The sequence below is a fragment of the Malurus melanocephalus genome, unplaced genomic scaffold (genome assembly GCF_030028575.1).
Source record: "Malurus melanocephalus ecotype Western Australia unplaced genomic scaffold, MMel_1.1 scaffold_360, whole genome shotgun sequence".
NCBI classification, from domain to species: domain Eukaryota; kingdom Metazoa; phylum Chordata; class Aves; order Passeriformes; family Maluridae; genus Malurus; species Malurus melanocephalus.
In genome coordinates, this window is record NW_026623592.1 from 502,043 (window position 1) to 517,874 (window position 15,832).

A 15,832-nucleotide genomic window follows, 5' to 3' on the forward strand; every position below is an offset into this window, starting at 1 on the left:
TGTTTGCCCTCGCACTCTTCTCTTTATCGCTTCCCTCACGCCCTTCTGGTTTCAGGTTGCAGTTTGTTCTACCCTGCCCCTCCGACCTTCCATCAGGCTTGAAAAGACACCGGTAATGAAAGAAAAAATCCCGGAGCAACCGCACCGCTTTACTACAGGGCTTTTTATACTTTTATTTCCTATCTGCCCTTGTGCTCTGCTCTGTTTCCCCAGAGCGGCCATCGGGTCCGCAAGCCCAGCCCACACACGCACCTGAAAGGAGTTTGAAAGGTAAGTAGTGAGTTTACAGCCTCCATCCACCTGTTCCTCATTACCCCAGCTATTATTTAATCACCCCGGCTGTTATTTATTAGCTGCCCCGCCCTCCTCTTTTCTGCCTCATCCTCTGTGTGGAGCTGTTGCAGCTCGCAGGGCCGTGACTGTAGCTCTATAACGGGGGTAAGAAGGTTTTTTTTCTTGAGAAACTGCTTTATAATGTGGGTTCTTTTGGTTGTCTGCATGGAGAGACAGATACGATCCTCGTGGTCTTTTTATTTCAAGTTATACAGTTGAAATCATAGTCCTTGGTTAAGCAGTGAAATAGGTGTTGATTTTGCAGTGTTGCCAAGATAATGCGTCTTTCCAAAGTGTGGTGAAATTGCCAAGTATGGGGAAATGACTTGGGGAAAGTGGCACTTAACTGTTTTCATATGGTTTTTCTGGTCTTACTTTATATGTGTTGCATGGCATTAAACACAGACGTGGATAATTGGCTTAAAAATAGAAATTCGGGTTTGAAATGGTTGSCATTACAGATATTGGTATATGAAGAAAATGAGTTTGTTATAAAAGACTGGGGTTATTTCAGCATACCTGAATCAAAGTCTATACCATGTAGTTGTTACTTTCTTTTATTTTTTTTTTTTTTCATGTCGTTCTTTCTCCTTGTTTTTAAAACTACTTTAGTGAAGTGTTAAATGTTTGGAAGGACTGGAAGTCTCAGTTATTGTAATTAACAGTAAATGGGTGGGGAGCCATGACAGACAAACTCTTTATTGCACTTAGAAGAATTCTTCAAAGGAAATAGTTTAGTTTGAATTATTGGTAAGTGGATAGAACTTAGTGTAGCATGAAATCCATGTTCATGGTTAGGATAATTGGATGTGAGCTATTACACATCCAGCGGTATCCCTTTGGATTTTATGGGTTTATTGATGTGAGGAAGCTGTCGGAATTTAGTCTGCCCTAGTTAAACTCTTGTAGTGTGAGATAGACTGCACCCATCCTCAGCTCTCTTTAAATTATAAACCTCTCTTTAAATTGATTAGGAGGAGATTTGAGCTAAGCTGGGATGTAGGGTATGTAGAATTTGGGTTTATTTAGCTATGGAGTCTTAAAAGTTGACTCAAGTTTCATTTAGCCAAAAGAGCAGTTTCTGTTTTGTTACTTTTAATTGTATATCCATTATCAGCCCAGAGGAACCTGCTGGAATGATGAAATTTGAGTACCAGTGTGTGCAGAGGAGCAGGCAGAAAGGATGTGGCTAATTAGTGCTTGATTTATTTATGTTGATGAGTTGCTTTACTGTTTGCCTCACTGGCAAATTGTGTTACCTATTAGCGAGAGAGAAGGGATTCATTAAACAAAACCCAGACAGAAAGAGGGAACTCCTTTGTGTATTTAAATTACAAGTTCTGTTTYCGAGGAGTTTGGATTGCCTTTGCTGCACTTCTCTGGCAGTCCCGAGGGCCCAGCTCAGGGATATTTAAGGATGCCTTACAAGCTAAGGATGTGCATTTCCCCATGAGGTTTGTTTAGCTTTGACTSTTCCAGTCTCAGTGTTTAGCAGCTGTTTTTATATCAAACAGGATTCTGTTCAAGGAATTCCTGTATTTTYTCAGAACAATTCAGGGGGCTAATCACCATCAATCTCTATCCCATATTATCAAAAACTTGACATTGATTTTCCCCACCCAGTATTGCTGTATTCCTGGAACTTTTAGGGTTTTTTAATCTTGAATATTCTCACGCAGCATCTCTGATATTTATCTCTGATATTAYCACATTTTTAGGTTATCCCTTTAAATATTTGCTTTCAGTGGAATATGTTAACTTTAACTCATATAAATTGTATTTTTTTATTAACTACTCTTCCTCCTTGAGCTTGCTAAGCTGACCTGTGTCACTTGCCTCTCTTTTTACTATTAAATAGCCTTTGGGCTGCCTCAAATCCAGTGTGTGACCTCCTCCTGTCCATCTGTGCTTGTCTTRCCAAGAGAACTTTCTTCTATCCAAAATTAATAAAATCTTCTTTTATCTTGGGACATGATAAAAGAATAACTGTTTTGAAATGATGTTAGAATTGCATGCTTGGTTTTTCTGACAGTGAGAAACATGTTTTGTGCACRCATCTGACACTCTGTCAGCCCTGAAATGTGTCTTTTAGGTTCTGTGGCACTGTTTTAACTTCAGTGTGCCATTGAGAGGTTTTGCCTCATAGATGAAGATGTTTTGACACGTTTTATCTGCATTAGTGCTCAATTTCAGGTTTACCTGCAAACAGAGAGCAGAGTTTCCTCTTGAGCTCAGTTTTCCATTTGGGATATTTCAAATCCTAAACATCTCCTCATCATTTGCTAGGTCCTGCTTTCCCCAGGAACTTGACAGCCACAAGCTGCAGAACAGTTTCCAGGCACCCTCTCAGCTGTAAGTCTCTGCAATATCAAGTTTTGTTCTTTTTTCCCAGGAAAAATGTGCCTCCCAGCAGTAAATGTCCAGTTTTGGTACTGGGAACTACAGTTAAACCACAAACATTCCAGCCCAGGAAAGATCTGCATGTTCACTTTCAAATGTGAATCCTRTGCTGCATGAATTCACTTTTTGGAAGAGTATTTTACAACTTGAGTAAAAACAATGAATTTGRAATACCACTGAAGTCTTGAGAGGAGGGATTAACTCAGCTCTCAGGGTTATTGTGTTCCTTTGTATCAATTTGTCTGTGACAGGAGGCATTTATCTTCCCAAATCAAGTGAGAAGGTTTGACTTCATAGCYATTGGTACAATTTTCTCCTTCTTGGTGCTTTCTATATGTTTAGTTCAAGAAAGCTGTGTTTTAGTTATTATTAATCTGCTTGCACTGAACTTTAGGGAATTGCCCAAATGAAACAGCCAAGAGAATCTTTTCCCTGGTGTCATAAATGTAATAAAAGGCTTATTTTTCCTGGTTAAATTTAATTTCATGTTGCTCTAGGATTTTATTGGCACTTCATATAAACAAGTTCTATGCTCCATTTCTCTCTACACGTGAATATTTTTGGATGCGTAATGAGTTTTTTACTGTTTTAATTTCAATCAAATTCCCATTTCAACAGGTTCCTGACTGTAGATCACTGAAATTCTCTTTTTTAGAAGAAGTTATACTGGGCATCATGAATGCCAATGATTTTGTAATATTCCCGGGCTCAAAAGCTGGAAGCTCAGTGAGATTAAAAACAAAGTAAGTGCATTCTATCTGATTGGGATTGAGATGTGCTTTYGTAACTTTTAATAAGTTTTAATGCAACATTAACTAGACCTTTTCTGTGCAAGAGCAAAAAGAATCATGATGTGTTTCTTTTCTAGCATTTCCCCTATGCTTTTTTCCACAAGTCCTAATTCTTTCTTTTCTTAGACTTCAATTTTTCTGATATAGTTTTTACAACCCTATGTATTTACTGGATGATACAAACATACTAAAGAAGTTATTGGATAGATTATTTTAATGTAATTAAACCTCAAAACTTTGAGTACACCATTGTATCAATCTTGACCTGTTCTGAATTTTCCAGAGCTGTTCTCAKTCTTGGTAAAAGTTAGAAGAGGGACATGTCTGAAATTTGTGTCTGAATTTCCAACTTCTGTTTTTTTCTGGCCTAAACTTCTTCAGGTGTCTTAATCACTTTCAAGTGATTTTTTTAATGAATATTTTACTGTTTTCTCCAGAACTGTCAAGGAATTGCAGTTGGAGAAGGTGCAGTTAGAAACAGAAAACAGAGAGATGGAGAACAGATTACGGCAACTGCAGTCAAACATGAGCAGAGAAAAAGAAGAGAGGAGGTAGGTTCAGTTTCTATTTGGGAAAAATGAACCCAGTGAGATGCTCCCTCCACACTTCCTCAGATGGGATGTCCTGTAAAGTTTGGAATTTGCAAAATTCAGTCTYCTCTCTCCAATCTTTCTTCCCGATGATAAAACTGCTTCCCAATGACTTTGTTAATTTTAAACTCTCATATGATATTTGATCAGTTTTCTTCATTKATTCCCTCTTCTCTTTTTCCCCCTGTCTGACTGGATTTGTCACCTTGGTTTTCAWGCAGGAGACAGAGTAGTTTCTCTTSCACTATTTCAGTCTCATTTCTGAAGTTTCTGCAGAAGATGCTGTTGATAGCGTTGCTTTGATCCTCTTATATTTGTGTAGTTTCTCAGAGAGGCACCTTCAGTGTGATGGAAAACCAAGCACAGTGRAAAGAGGCAAATGCTGGGGTGAAGTTTAAATCTCTCTGAGTCACTCTGAATTCTGGCAAATCTCTGCAACATCTGCTTCCTTCTTGAGTTTCTGCCTGCTGTGCTTTGTCACTGGGGATGCAAATGCCTTGGGTTTGGATCCCTTGCTGCTGTTTAGGGCCTGCTGTTGGCAGCTCTGTGAGCATTGGCCTGGGCTGTTGGGGCAGTGTTTTCCAGGTGATGTGTGGCCCTTTTTTCTCCATATTATTCTCGTGGAGTTGTTCTTGCTTTGTTCCCTTGCTTTTGTACCTGCAAACCCTGATAGGGTTGCTATGGAGAGCTCAAAGGACAGGAGCTGTTGGCATTTGCAYCACTGGTGGGAATCATGGACTGGTTTGGGCTGGAAAGGATCTGAAAGTTCCTGTGTTTTAGCAGTGCTGGATGAATTCCTAGAGTAAATTGGGACAAAGAAGGCTCTTATAAAATGTACTTCAGTTTTTATTCTTCTAAACCCAGCCTTTGAGAAGTGATAAGATTTTTTTTATGTTTAAAAACTTGGACCGATTTAATGGTCTAAAAATAAGTACTTTCTAACACATTTGATACATTTACTGCTATTAAAGTARATGTGAAGCAGGTTTTGATGGAAGGGAGCATTTGTATTTTGGGGAATTGATGATCCTGTCGACAAGCATTTTATTTTTGTAATGGTCTGTTCATATTTAACAAACTGAAGGAAAAACTTTATGCTTCTCTTGCATGCAGAAGACATAATTAAATTYTTTCTTGCTCTTGGTTCCTAGGAAATTGGGTGCTTATCATTGGAAATCTGGACAGGCAGGATCAAGGACCATCCAAGCCCGAGTTCAGGCACAAAATAATGAAAACAGGAAACAGGTAGGAAACAATATTTGCAAGTAAAACGATTTAGAATGATGTTTGTGCTGCAGAACAGGAAAATTTCAAAAGGTAAAACTCAAAGGTTAAGCACCTTCTGAGTAAAATTCATGACTCTTTACTTTTCCATTCCAAACTTATGGTTCCTTTCAAGATGGAGGAATACCAAGTTTTGTTGTGTGATCTGTTGTGATTTTAGTTGCAACAGGCAGATTTAATCCTGTAAGAGTGTCATTGGTATGATGGAAATCATCAGGAGCCTGTCCTTTGGCTGACTGGTGCCCATGCTGAATCTAAAATACAAGGCTTTGGGTGAAGTTTTGAGTGCAAATTCTCTGCATTCACAGATAAAATACAYCTCAGTTTTATTGACTCTTGTTCTATGACATCCTTGCTCAAACCTAAAAGAAAGGATGTAGAACTTTACTGCTAAATCATTGAAAAATCTGTTTTCTTTTTAAACTGTACAAATGGGGGTACTTTTCCTTATTTTCTTTTGGAAAATTCTGTGCTATTTTTTTTAAACTTGAAGAAAATGAGAACTTTAATAAAATTACCTGCTTGCCTGTGGGTTTTATATATACATATGTATATAAATATTCTTTCCTATAGGTTTATCTAGAAAAAGTCAAGATTCAAATACTCAAGGATCAGATTCAAGGTAAAGGCATCTTTCTTTACTAAATAAAACCTCACAAGCTTCTGGTAGGTTATTGCTTCTTGGAGATTGCTACAATTAAACAATGAACAAATCAGAGAGTGAAATACTGGATTAATTGTTTTTTTTTTTTATTTGTTCCAGAGCCAGTGAAAGAACCGGTTAAGCTTGAAAGAGGAAATGTTGTAGCTCGTGAAAACTTCGAATTGAAGGGGACAGCCTGTGGATTATCTGAAATGAAGGGTCGGCATGTGGTAAGTAAATAGTTTCAAAATGACTCTGTAGCAACATAATTTAATGTGTGTAGAATTACTTTGTGGCAATGTGGAGACATAAATTTAAAGTGAGGGAAGGTGTTTATACCCTGATACCTTTCAGTGTAAGGGAACAGATTCAACCGTTCTCCTATCAGAACTGACCACTTCTTTAGCTGGTAACAGTTAAAGGCTTTATTCAAACTGTATTTTTATGAATTTCCCCTGCATGTGGACATGTCTGAAGAAGGCTGATCTCATCCTTAACTAAGGAACACTACTCTGTGACTAAAAAGGGACACATGGTTGCAGGCAGATAGGAMAAAATTAAGTGGTCCATGAATGTTTTGCAATTTTAAATCCTTAGATAAGGACCAGGGCACTTGTTGAATTCTGACTGCTTTCCAARCTGTCACCTTGCTGGCTGTGATAGAGTGGAAATTTCTATTATCAARTATGAAGTGATTTATGTTTAATAAAGGAATTTTGCCTTTTAGCAAGTATAAATAGGAAATGCAGCCTCCAAAATGTGGTGTAGCTCATCCAATTCAATTTTTTAAGTAACTGTGATGTGAATAGAGTAGTTCCACTGTTGAATGAGAAAATATTTTCTTAAAATATTGTCTCTCTTAGAATGGTGCCTCTCCCCACCTGTAACACATGGTGTGATTTTTTTTTTTTTATTGCTTTTATTAAACCAGTTGGAGCTGCTAACACCCAAAACAAAATAAGCAGATATTTTGTGTCTGTTTCATGCTTTTCCTTTTGAGTTTAACATAACTCACCAACTGGGATTTTGCTTCCCTGCTCCCGATTTCATTAAGGCTCACGGAACAAAGAGCACCGCACACTCTCAACAGCGCAAATAGTGCATGGTTTGTTTTTATCCACGGGTTTTTTAGGAGCAAACCCAGCCCTGAGCGGTCCCGGGGATGCAGCTCCAGGAATCGCCGCCCGAGTGCGCTGCGCCCCCGCAGGACGCTCCTGCAGCTCCGCATCCCGGGGGATCCCTGGACCTGGGAATAACTGAGCCGCAGGAACAATTGGTCTGAAAATCGTGTCGTTCCCGGCCGATCCCGCAGTGAACTTTGCGCCGTGCTCATCCCGCAGTGCGGTGTGAGGATCGGGGAATGCCCTGAACGCACAGACATTCTGACACCTTTAAACAGCCACGATTTATTCCTTTTGCAAGTCACAAGTGCCACTGGATGTGCAAMCAGTCCCTGCATCGGTTACAGCATAGAGCAGATGGAAAGGTGGAAATGGGAAAACATCCTGGTGGTGTAGGGGCTGATAATTACACTCRTTACACTTTCTGCTTGTACCTTTGCTGCTTTTTGTGGGGTAAGAACGTGTCCCTTACATGGAAATTGTGTAGACCAAGGATCTTTCCTTCTGGTATTTCCCTGTAAAGGGAAAGGATAAACACGAAGTGTTTTGTGGTTTTGTTTGATAATCATCTGCGAGATGGTAATGAAAACCTTCCACAGTAATTCTTTCTTTTTCTAATGAAGGTTGCAAATCAGTAAAATCCCGGTGTAACACTGTTTTTTCCCTTTTCTAGCTTTTTTTTAGTCAGTCTCATCTATTACAGTTTGGACTGCCCTGGACTGCTCTTTTTAATGTGTGAACTGCTATTCCAGTTAGCCCCTTAAATGACCATTTTCCTCTTGTTGACCTGTCCAGATGTGCCCCTGTCTACTGAGAAGCTTCAATAAGCAGCTCTTCATTAGTAAAGCACATAGCTCACAAATTCCTTTAAATGAGACATGATGCATAAAATGCCTCATTTAATCCCTCCTAACCATGGGATGTGTGCCTTGCCTGGGTTTATATCCTATATGTGGGATGTGGATTCTGCAGGGCTTTATATCCTAGAACATGGGATGAGGGCGTTCTGACACCAGAAGCATTTAAATGTAGGGGTTTTTTGTGTGTCTGGAGATAAAAACTTTTGTCTGTCTTACTTAGCTCTTGATAGATCTTTGCAATTAATTGTGAGCGAGACCACATAAAATGTGAGTGATCTTGATTACCAGGTAGCTCCAGTGAGCCCAGAAAATTGAGTGCTGCAGTCCCACAGCTGACACTTAAAATGTTGCTGCTCATCAGAAGTGCTCTTTTATTAATAATGTTGTGGAACTGATTTAGGTCCCAGCCTCAGAACCAACCCGTGCAAGCCTTGGAAAGCAGGACAAAAGATTATTGCTGAGTGGTGYATATGATGAGGAGGCATCTGCAAAGTCTTTTCAGGAAGCTTTGCTTCRATGGAGAAAAGGTAAAAGTGATCCTGGCGAAGAGCTGCGTGCCAGTAAGATCCCATCAGGTATGGTTTGTTGTGTTTTAATGATATTTTAGGTACATTAGGAGACTTTTGGGGCAGTTAGCAGATTTTTAATTAGTGAAGGCAGATATTATGTTAGAATAATAATGGTTTTTCTTAGTTTTTCTCAGTGTTCCTTTATTAATAACAATAATCTCAGAAGGATTTTTTAATAATGTGCGGGTGAGTGTTTATCTCAATTTTTGTAATGAACTCTGGCAGTGGCCAGGTTGTTCAGCCCATGGCCCTGTCCCTGCCCATAGCTTTGTGTCTCACTGCAATGCTCAACATAAAGTCAGTTTTTAACTGAGGCAGGAATGTGCAGGGCTCAGGATTTTGTGTGTTCTATCACAGTACATTTGCTGCTTGCCTTCCACAGCCTCTTAATATTTCTTTGTCCCAATGAAAGGATGCAATCAGCTGAAGTATGCATAGAAAATATAAAAAATTCCTCTGGGCTGATTGGATTTGTGCAAGCTGGTCTTGTTCCTCCAGTCCCTGGATGGTTTTTGTTCTCTGTGGGTTTTTGTACAAAATAATATTAAACTGTTTTTTTTTTCCTTTTTATTCTTCTTTTCTGTGGGATTTTTGTCTGTGGAGTCATGGATTTCCATCCCCCACCTCTTCCCATGCCTCCAGTGCAGTAATCTGTAATAAATGAGTTTTTATKGCTGCCCCCACTACTGACTGTGTTCTGTAAATATAATATTGCTGGCCATTTAAATTTGGGAGCTATGCAAAGACTTAGCTAAGCACAGACTCAAAATGTGACGTTCATTCAAGAATAATGTAGGTAAATAGCAGGTTTATAAGTCTGAACAGCTGTATAATTTTCTTAAAAATAATTCTAACAGAGTCTGTGGGGATTTGTGAGGTACAGACCAATGTAACTGTTGGGAAGGAACCCATCCACGTTGAATTCCAGGATGGCCTGAGCTACATGGAGAAACTCCTGCTGAAGAAGTACAGAAGGTATTGTTGGAGTTGTTGCTCCTAATGAAAGAATTCAGAAATAATTAACAAAAATCCAGATTAAACTTTTAAAATATTAGATATATTATCAAGAGTTAAGGGGAGCATATACAAGGGGCTTTATTTAATAAAATAACTGTTATAACCAGATTTGATAATTTAATAGTTCAGAGTTCTTGTAGAAGGAGTATTTGGAGGRATTCTCTTTGCTATCAATTTATTGTAGAACTTGAAGACTGATTATGATATTTGGTTGCTTGATTTTTGGGACATTTGCTCTAGGAGTTTTTTAGAGAGAAGGAAGASCAATCTTCAGGATACCTTTATGGCCATTACAAGGTTTTTTTATGAGTTCCTGAGGTCATCTCAGTGAAATTAGGAAGAGTTAATACTGCTGGAGTAAAAAGAGTATTAGGGTTTTTCCTTTTCTTTTTTTGACACATTTTAAAAATTTTGACTTTTATTTTGTTTTCCTGTTTCAGAACTCCTGTGGATGAACTTTTTGAAAGTTTCATGAGAGAGTCAAGGCACGTGCAAGCCCTGAGTGCTCATCGGGCCAGGGCTGGAGGAGGAGGAGGAGACAGAAGTCGTGATGAWGATGATGATGACATTCAGGGCTTAACAGGTGCAACAAATTTCTGTTTATTGAATCTAAAATACCTTTTCCTTGAGTTTTTTTTTTCTGTGATTGCTGGACAGTTGCATTCTTAACCAATTTCTGCTTAAAGCAGCAATTATAAAAGGAGAAATTTGTGATGCTTCATAATAAATAAAAATGTTGCATTTTTATGAGTGCATTTTAAACAGGAGAAAATAACATGCATGAAATTATTTATATTTCATAGATGAAGAGGTGAAGAAATACTGGGCATCTATTTATAGACCAGAAGAACCCAACAGAGTTTCTAAAAATGCAGAGTCGTCTTTGCAAATTGAGTTCCTTGATGATGTAAGTATCTCATAAAGGTCTTCATGAATCTCAACAATGACCTGATTTTTTTTAAGTCTGGATCTGCTAAATATTTCAAACAGCAACAGTTAAATAACTTCCAACAAGACAAAATACTGGAAAATTGTTTTTTTTTTTTTTATACAAAAGTGGAAAATTTATCTTTCTGAAGGTTCCTGGTAATTTTTTTTCTGTTGTGTCCAGAGACCTGCACTATATGGAATTTATACAGGAATAAAGTCTGTCAGCTTTTAGTCACTTTTTAAATTTTAATCTGCTGCTGAGTATGGGTCTCTTTGGTTTTGTTTTTTGTTCAGTTTCATAGCAAGGACCCTGAAGGATCATCAGACTCTTTGGTGGAGGTAACTGGAGCTGTGGGAGTGAATAAACAAGGAAAAACTGACCCCCTGGAGTGGTGTGGAGGGTATCAGAAATACAGGTATTGTGGAAGAGGAAAGGAAATAATCCCCAATTTGGATTTAGTTCCTAAAAAATGGGTGGTTTTCTTTGTAGGCAGTTATTTTTTGAATCACTGACTGTGCACTGTTTCAGAGCCCCCATGGAAGATTAATTACCTGTAATTAGAGAGGCATCACATTGAAATATTTTCATTTTACTTGATCATTTCTATGTTAAGCCCCTCCCACTTGACCACTCCCATGTAAGATCCATTTCTTTGCATGTACCTGCCCTATTTTTTTGCAAAATTTCTCTTTTCTGAGCTCTTACCTCAGCAGCAGCAGGAACTCCCATCCGAATTCTATCATTGATTGCTGTTACTTTTAAGATACTCTCACTTGATTAACTCTGACATTCCCGACAAAATTAATAATTGATACATGTGCAATTCTTCTGATCTCCCAAAATGTATTTAATTAGATGTGACCTGTTTTGTGCTCTTCTGGTCTTTCCTTTCTCTGTTTCAAAGCTCAGTAGTTGCAGACCAAAAGAGCACAGAACCAAACCTTTAAAAGAGAAATAGGTATAATGAGAAAGTCTTATTTCCATTTAACTTCCACAGGTGAACTTTGTATTTTTTACTTTTTCCTCTCAACAGAAATCCTGTTTCTCCTAAAGCAATTCCTCAAGGTAAATRTGGAAAGATATTAAGTTCTTTGTACAATATATGTAAATGTGTACAGTTTATCATTCTCATGCAGGATGTGACAGTCARCTGCAGTGGTTGTCTGAAAACTAATTAAAGGTCATTAAATTATGTACCATTTTCTGAGCTATTACAGTCTGATTTGATTACAATTTGATGGGCTGTGTGAGCACTTTTGATAAATATSTATGAACAAAGAAACAACAGCCTGATAGGATGGGTTTCAAATCTTTTAATTCTTTTAAGATAATTTTATGAAATTTCTACTATTGCAGTTCTTTAGCTTTAATGGAGGTTTTGTATTTTAAGATCATGAAGAAAACAGTAGACTTGTAGGTTATGATTAATATTCATTTCAATTACAAATATTGCTATTTTTATTTTTATTTGTAGAAAAAACAATTGTCTGCAGTGATCTTTACAAAAATGCAGTGCAGGAGGAGAATTTTGAACCAAAGACTGAGAGAAGATCATGGAACTCCTGTGACCTTCCTGAGGAGATCTCTAACCCCACTGAAGTAGTGAGCAACAAAAATCTCCTTGAGACTGAACCAATGAGCAACAAAAATSTCCTTGAGACACAACTGCAGAAMAGCAAGAGAGAGCCACAAGAACTGGACAGTGTCTGCAATAGTCAGAGCTTGGTCTTGCCTGTAACTAGAAAATCTTCAACAGTAAGTTATTATGTCTTTGATTGTTAAATAGATTAAGGATGTTGTTTAATCTGCTTTAGATTTAGAGGATTGTCACTCCCTGCCATATTTCATATGTAGGGGATGAAAGCAKCTATGCTTTCCACTTTGTGTTGCCAATTTTCTGTTAATGTTCAAAAAAAGGAAAAGAGAGAGCAGACTCAGAGTAAAAAAAAGAAACAACCAAATGTTGGAGGAGCACCTCTTCCCATATTTGTGTTAACATTACTTCACCTCTTTATTGAAAGACCAAAAACTGTAGATAGTCAACCTACTATTCAACCTRCTAAAACACTATTCAAAAGCAAAAAATCATAGAAAAGGTTGAGCCATTGATTTAGTCATTGTTAAACAGTGATTGCCTTCCTTTATATGCTCAAAAGTGAACACAAAACCTGCTTTTCATGTGCACAGTGAAAGAATAGACTCAATCTCTCACAACGTGAGAAGTTTTTAGGATTTTAAAGCRTATCTTGAGCAAAACCATCATCCTCATGAATATCTGTTACAGCAGGCTGTCAAAATCAGTCTGACATCTATGAAATGAGCATTTTATTCATCTAAACTTGCAAGAGTAATTTATAGTTTCCTGTTTCTAATCTCTCTGTTGTATTCAAGTTGCAGGATGTAGCCAAAAGACAGAAATCTGGTTCTACATCATATCAGGGACTTGAAGGTTTCTTTGTTGTAGGTGCAAACCCTAAAGAAGGAAAACTGGAGGCACCTCCTTCCCCRAGTGCTGCCTCCAACCCTATGGACAGGACTGTCCCTTTTCCAGGTACTGTTGTGATGAATCCTCAAAAATATACAAATTTTTCATCTTTTTTCAGTTTATTTCTATCCATTTTGCTTTAAGAGTCACTTCAGGGTGACAGTTGTGCTCACAAGTAGTGCTGGGCAAGAATAAAATAAACTTCTTATYCTGCATAGGGTCAGAATCCAATGCCATAAATTTATATAATTATTTATATCCCCTGAGAATTTGTTTCCACGAGATTCCTATTGCTTTTCATGTGTATRTGAAACAACATGTGAAATGATAGATGAATATCATTAATCTGATTAAATACATCACTTGAAATTAATGCATATTAACAAAAAACCTGCAAATAATTTCCACTAATATGTTTTGATTTCAGGAGATGGGCAGTGGGTTTCTGAAAGGAGTTTAAGTGAATATGCTGATGATTCTGTAGTTCAAGGTGTCTTAGAAAGTCAACTGAACAGAGCTGCAAATGCTTTCAAGGCTCAAAATAAGATTTCTCCAGTGGTGGTAATGTGGGTGCCATGCCCAGGTAAGGACTGCTACAGTTTTGAGGTCCTACTTAGGTTAATTTTAATTAAGGAAAACGGAGACATTCTGTCTGGGATGATTCTGTTGAATTTGTAATGTGTTTTGGGGTTTTGCAACATTGGGCTTTGGAGTTAAAAATTACCCCTTTTTAGCTATCACCAATAGCTAAAATTGTGCTGAGTTTCTACTCCTGCTGCTGCCCCTTTACTCTCCTCTTAGCTTGGATATTTAGAAAATAAACTCTCCAGGAGAAGTTGATATATTTGTGTGTTGGCAGTCTTTGATACAACCTGAGAGCGATCTAATAAAGGATTTCTTCCTGCTGCTGAAGTAATTCTGATTCTATGAACTCTAAGAAACAAGGCCACAAGTAATAACTGCATTTTTTTTTTTGTTACCTTTCTCAATTTCAACTGTCTCCATCTCAAGAAATGTAGCTCTACATTATTTCTCTCATCGTGAGCAACCGGTGTGACATTTTAATTTAAATAATGCTGTGTGCAGAAATCAAAGCTGTCAATTTGGAATCCCAGGAAAATATTGGAAAGTGTCTATATTTTATTCATGTTTGTTTAAATTGAAAAAAAGGAACCAAACTTTTGAGCTTTCTACAGTTATTCAGTCTCTCCCCTCTCAGAAAATTTGTGGCATTGTGTAGAATCCTTAAATCATATATTTCTTTTCTGAAAGATCTTTCTGAAGTAAGAGGTGCTGCTTTCCAATATATTTGTAGCTTCTTTAATAATATCTATAAATTCCCAATATTAATTTCTAATGGTATTTTTCATCAGCTAGAGTTGGTTTGAGACTCTTAAGGGCAAGTTTTTCTCAATACTGTGAATTTTTTCAGGCTGATAATGTTGATACTTCAATTTTCTTTTCATATTTGCTCCTAAAATATTTCAGGTCCTGAAAACCATTGCACCTTAACTTGTGATGAAGTAACCTCCTCTAGCAGAAGGGAAGAAGTTACATCTTCTTCCTTGGAGGAGATCTGTGGAAACACTGCAGATTTCCATAATGCCCTGGAGCTGAAAGACCACGRCACMTTGGATATTTTTGGGTAGGTTCAAYTTTCTGAGTGTGTTTTTATGATRTTTTAAATTACTCAAGGTGATAACCATGTCAGAACTGAAACAAAAACAGCCTCAACTTTTTGATTGTGCATTACATGATTATTGAAAATGTCCGCATGACCTGTGTGGTGTCTTGGTGTTCTAAGCCAGGTCTCAGGCAGCTCAGAGTGAGAACTGAGGGCTGTATTTTGTCATTGAGACTCCAAATTATAAATTTTGGGATTGTGGCTTTTTCAGTGCATTAGCACTCAGCTTTATGAATAAATCTCTTAATCTGCRTTCTTGGGTTGTAAGATACCTTGGAAAAGTTGTGACCAGGTGGATCAATAACCTTTAACTCTGCATATGTATCTGTTATTTTGCCTTGGACACTGAGAAGATGACTGGAAAAAAAAGGAAATTCCACAGAATTCAGTGTCTCAATGTTTTTTTTTTTTACTGGGATCTTATAACCAGCAAGAGTCAGAGAGATACTGAAGTTAACTCCATGCTGATTCAGAGATTTGTGACAAAAACTGAGGGAAAAGATGAATTACAGTACTTTGTACATGTTGTGCACTGAAAAAATCTCCAGTAAAAGCTATTTTTGTGCCTTTTAGTTCAACATATGGAACATATGTCAGCAAGGTTTAGGGCAGAGGAACCTGGGGAATTTGAGGTGCTGGAAATCATCACTGTGKTGTTTTTTGGTTTTTTTTGAAGGGACTGGGATGAAAGCCAAATAGATGATGAGAAAGCAATTCTGGAGGACAAACAGCAGGTTCTTGCATTGCAGTGAACAKGGGAAGAGCTTAATTCAGCCTCCACCTTTGTATGGTACAGAACCCAGAATATGAAGAAATGTTTTAAATGCTGCTCAAGAGACCATTTACTACAGAATCTTCTGTAAAATTGTCATTAAAACTTCTTAACAATACCTTGAATTTTGTTTATTTTTTATTAGTAGGAGGAAATAATAGAATAAAAGAAAACTGGTCTTGTGCTGTTGTATTTAAGGATTGTTTTGTTCTTTATTTTTTAGTTTTTCTGCCCACAGATGGAATTTTGTCTCCAACTGGGATTTTCTGTTGCCAAGCTGAAAGGTACCACACAAAGGGTATTAATGGGATGAGCTGGGGTCTCAGTAGGRCCARGTTTGTGTGGTGATGGC

At 37.7% G+C, this 15,832-nt stretch overlaps 1 protein-coding gene across 1 annotated transcript; it reads left to right on the forward strand.

Moving 5' to 3' along the window:
* The first annotated feature begins 3,362 nt into the window (after positions 1-3,362).
* ZBBX (zinc finger B-box domain containing) lies at positions 3,363-15,460 on the forward strand. Its single transcript, XM_057378469.1, has 16 exons — positions 3,363-3,476; positions 3,962-4,075; positions 5,266-5,359; positions 5,972-6,020; positions 6,162-6,271; positions 8,423-8,597; positions 9,449-9,566; positions 10,049-10,191; positions 10,412-10,515; positions 10,833-10,939; positions 11,573-11,604; positions 12,014-12,294; positions 12,931-13,090; positions 13,452-13,607; positions 14,513-14,669; positions 15,385-15,460. Exons 1-16 carry the CDS (start codon positions 3,409-3,411, stop codon positions 15,458-15,460), a joined length of 1,944 nt encoding a protein of 647 aa, XP_057234452.1. The 5' UTR covers positions 3,363-3,408.
* Positions 15,461-15,832: the final 372 nt, after the last annotated feature.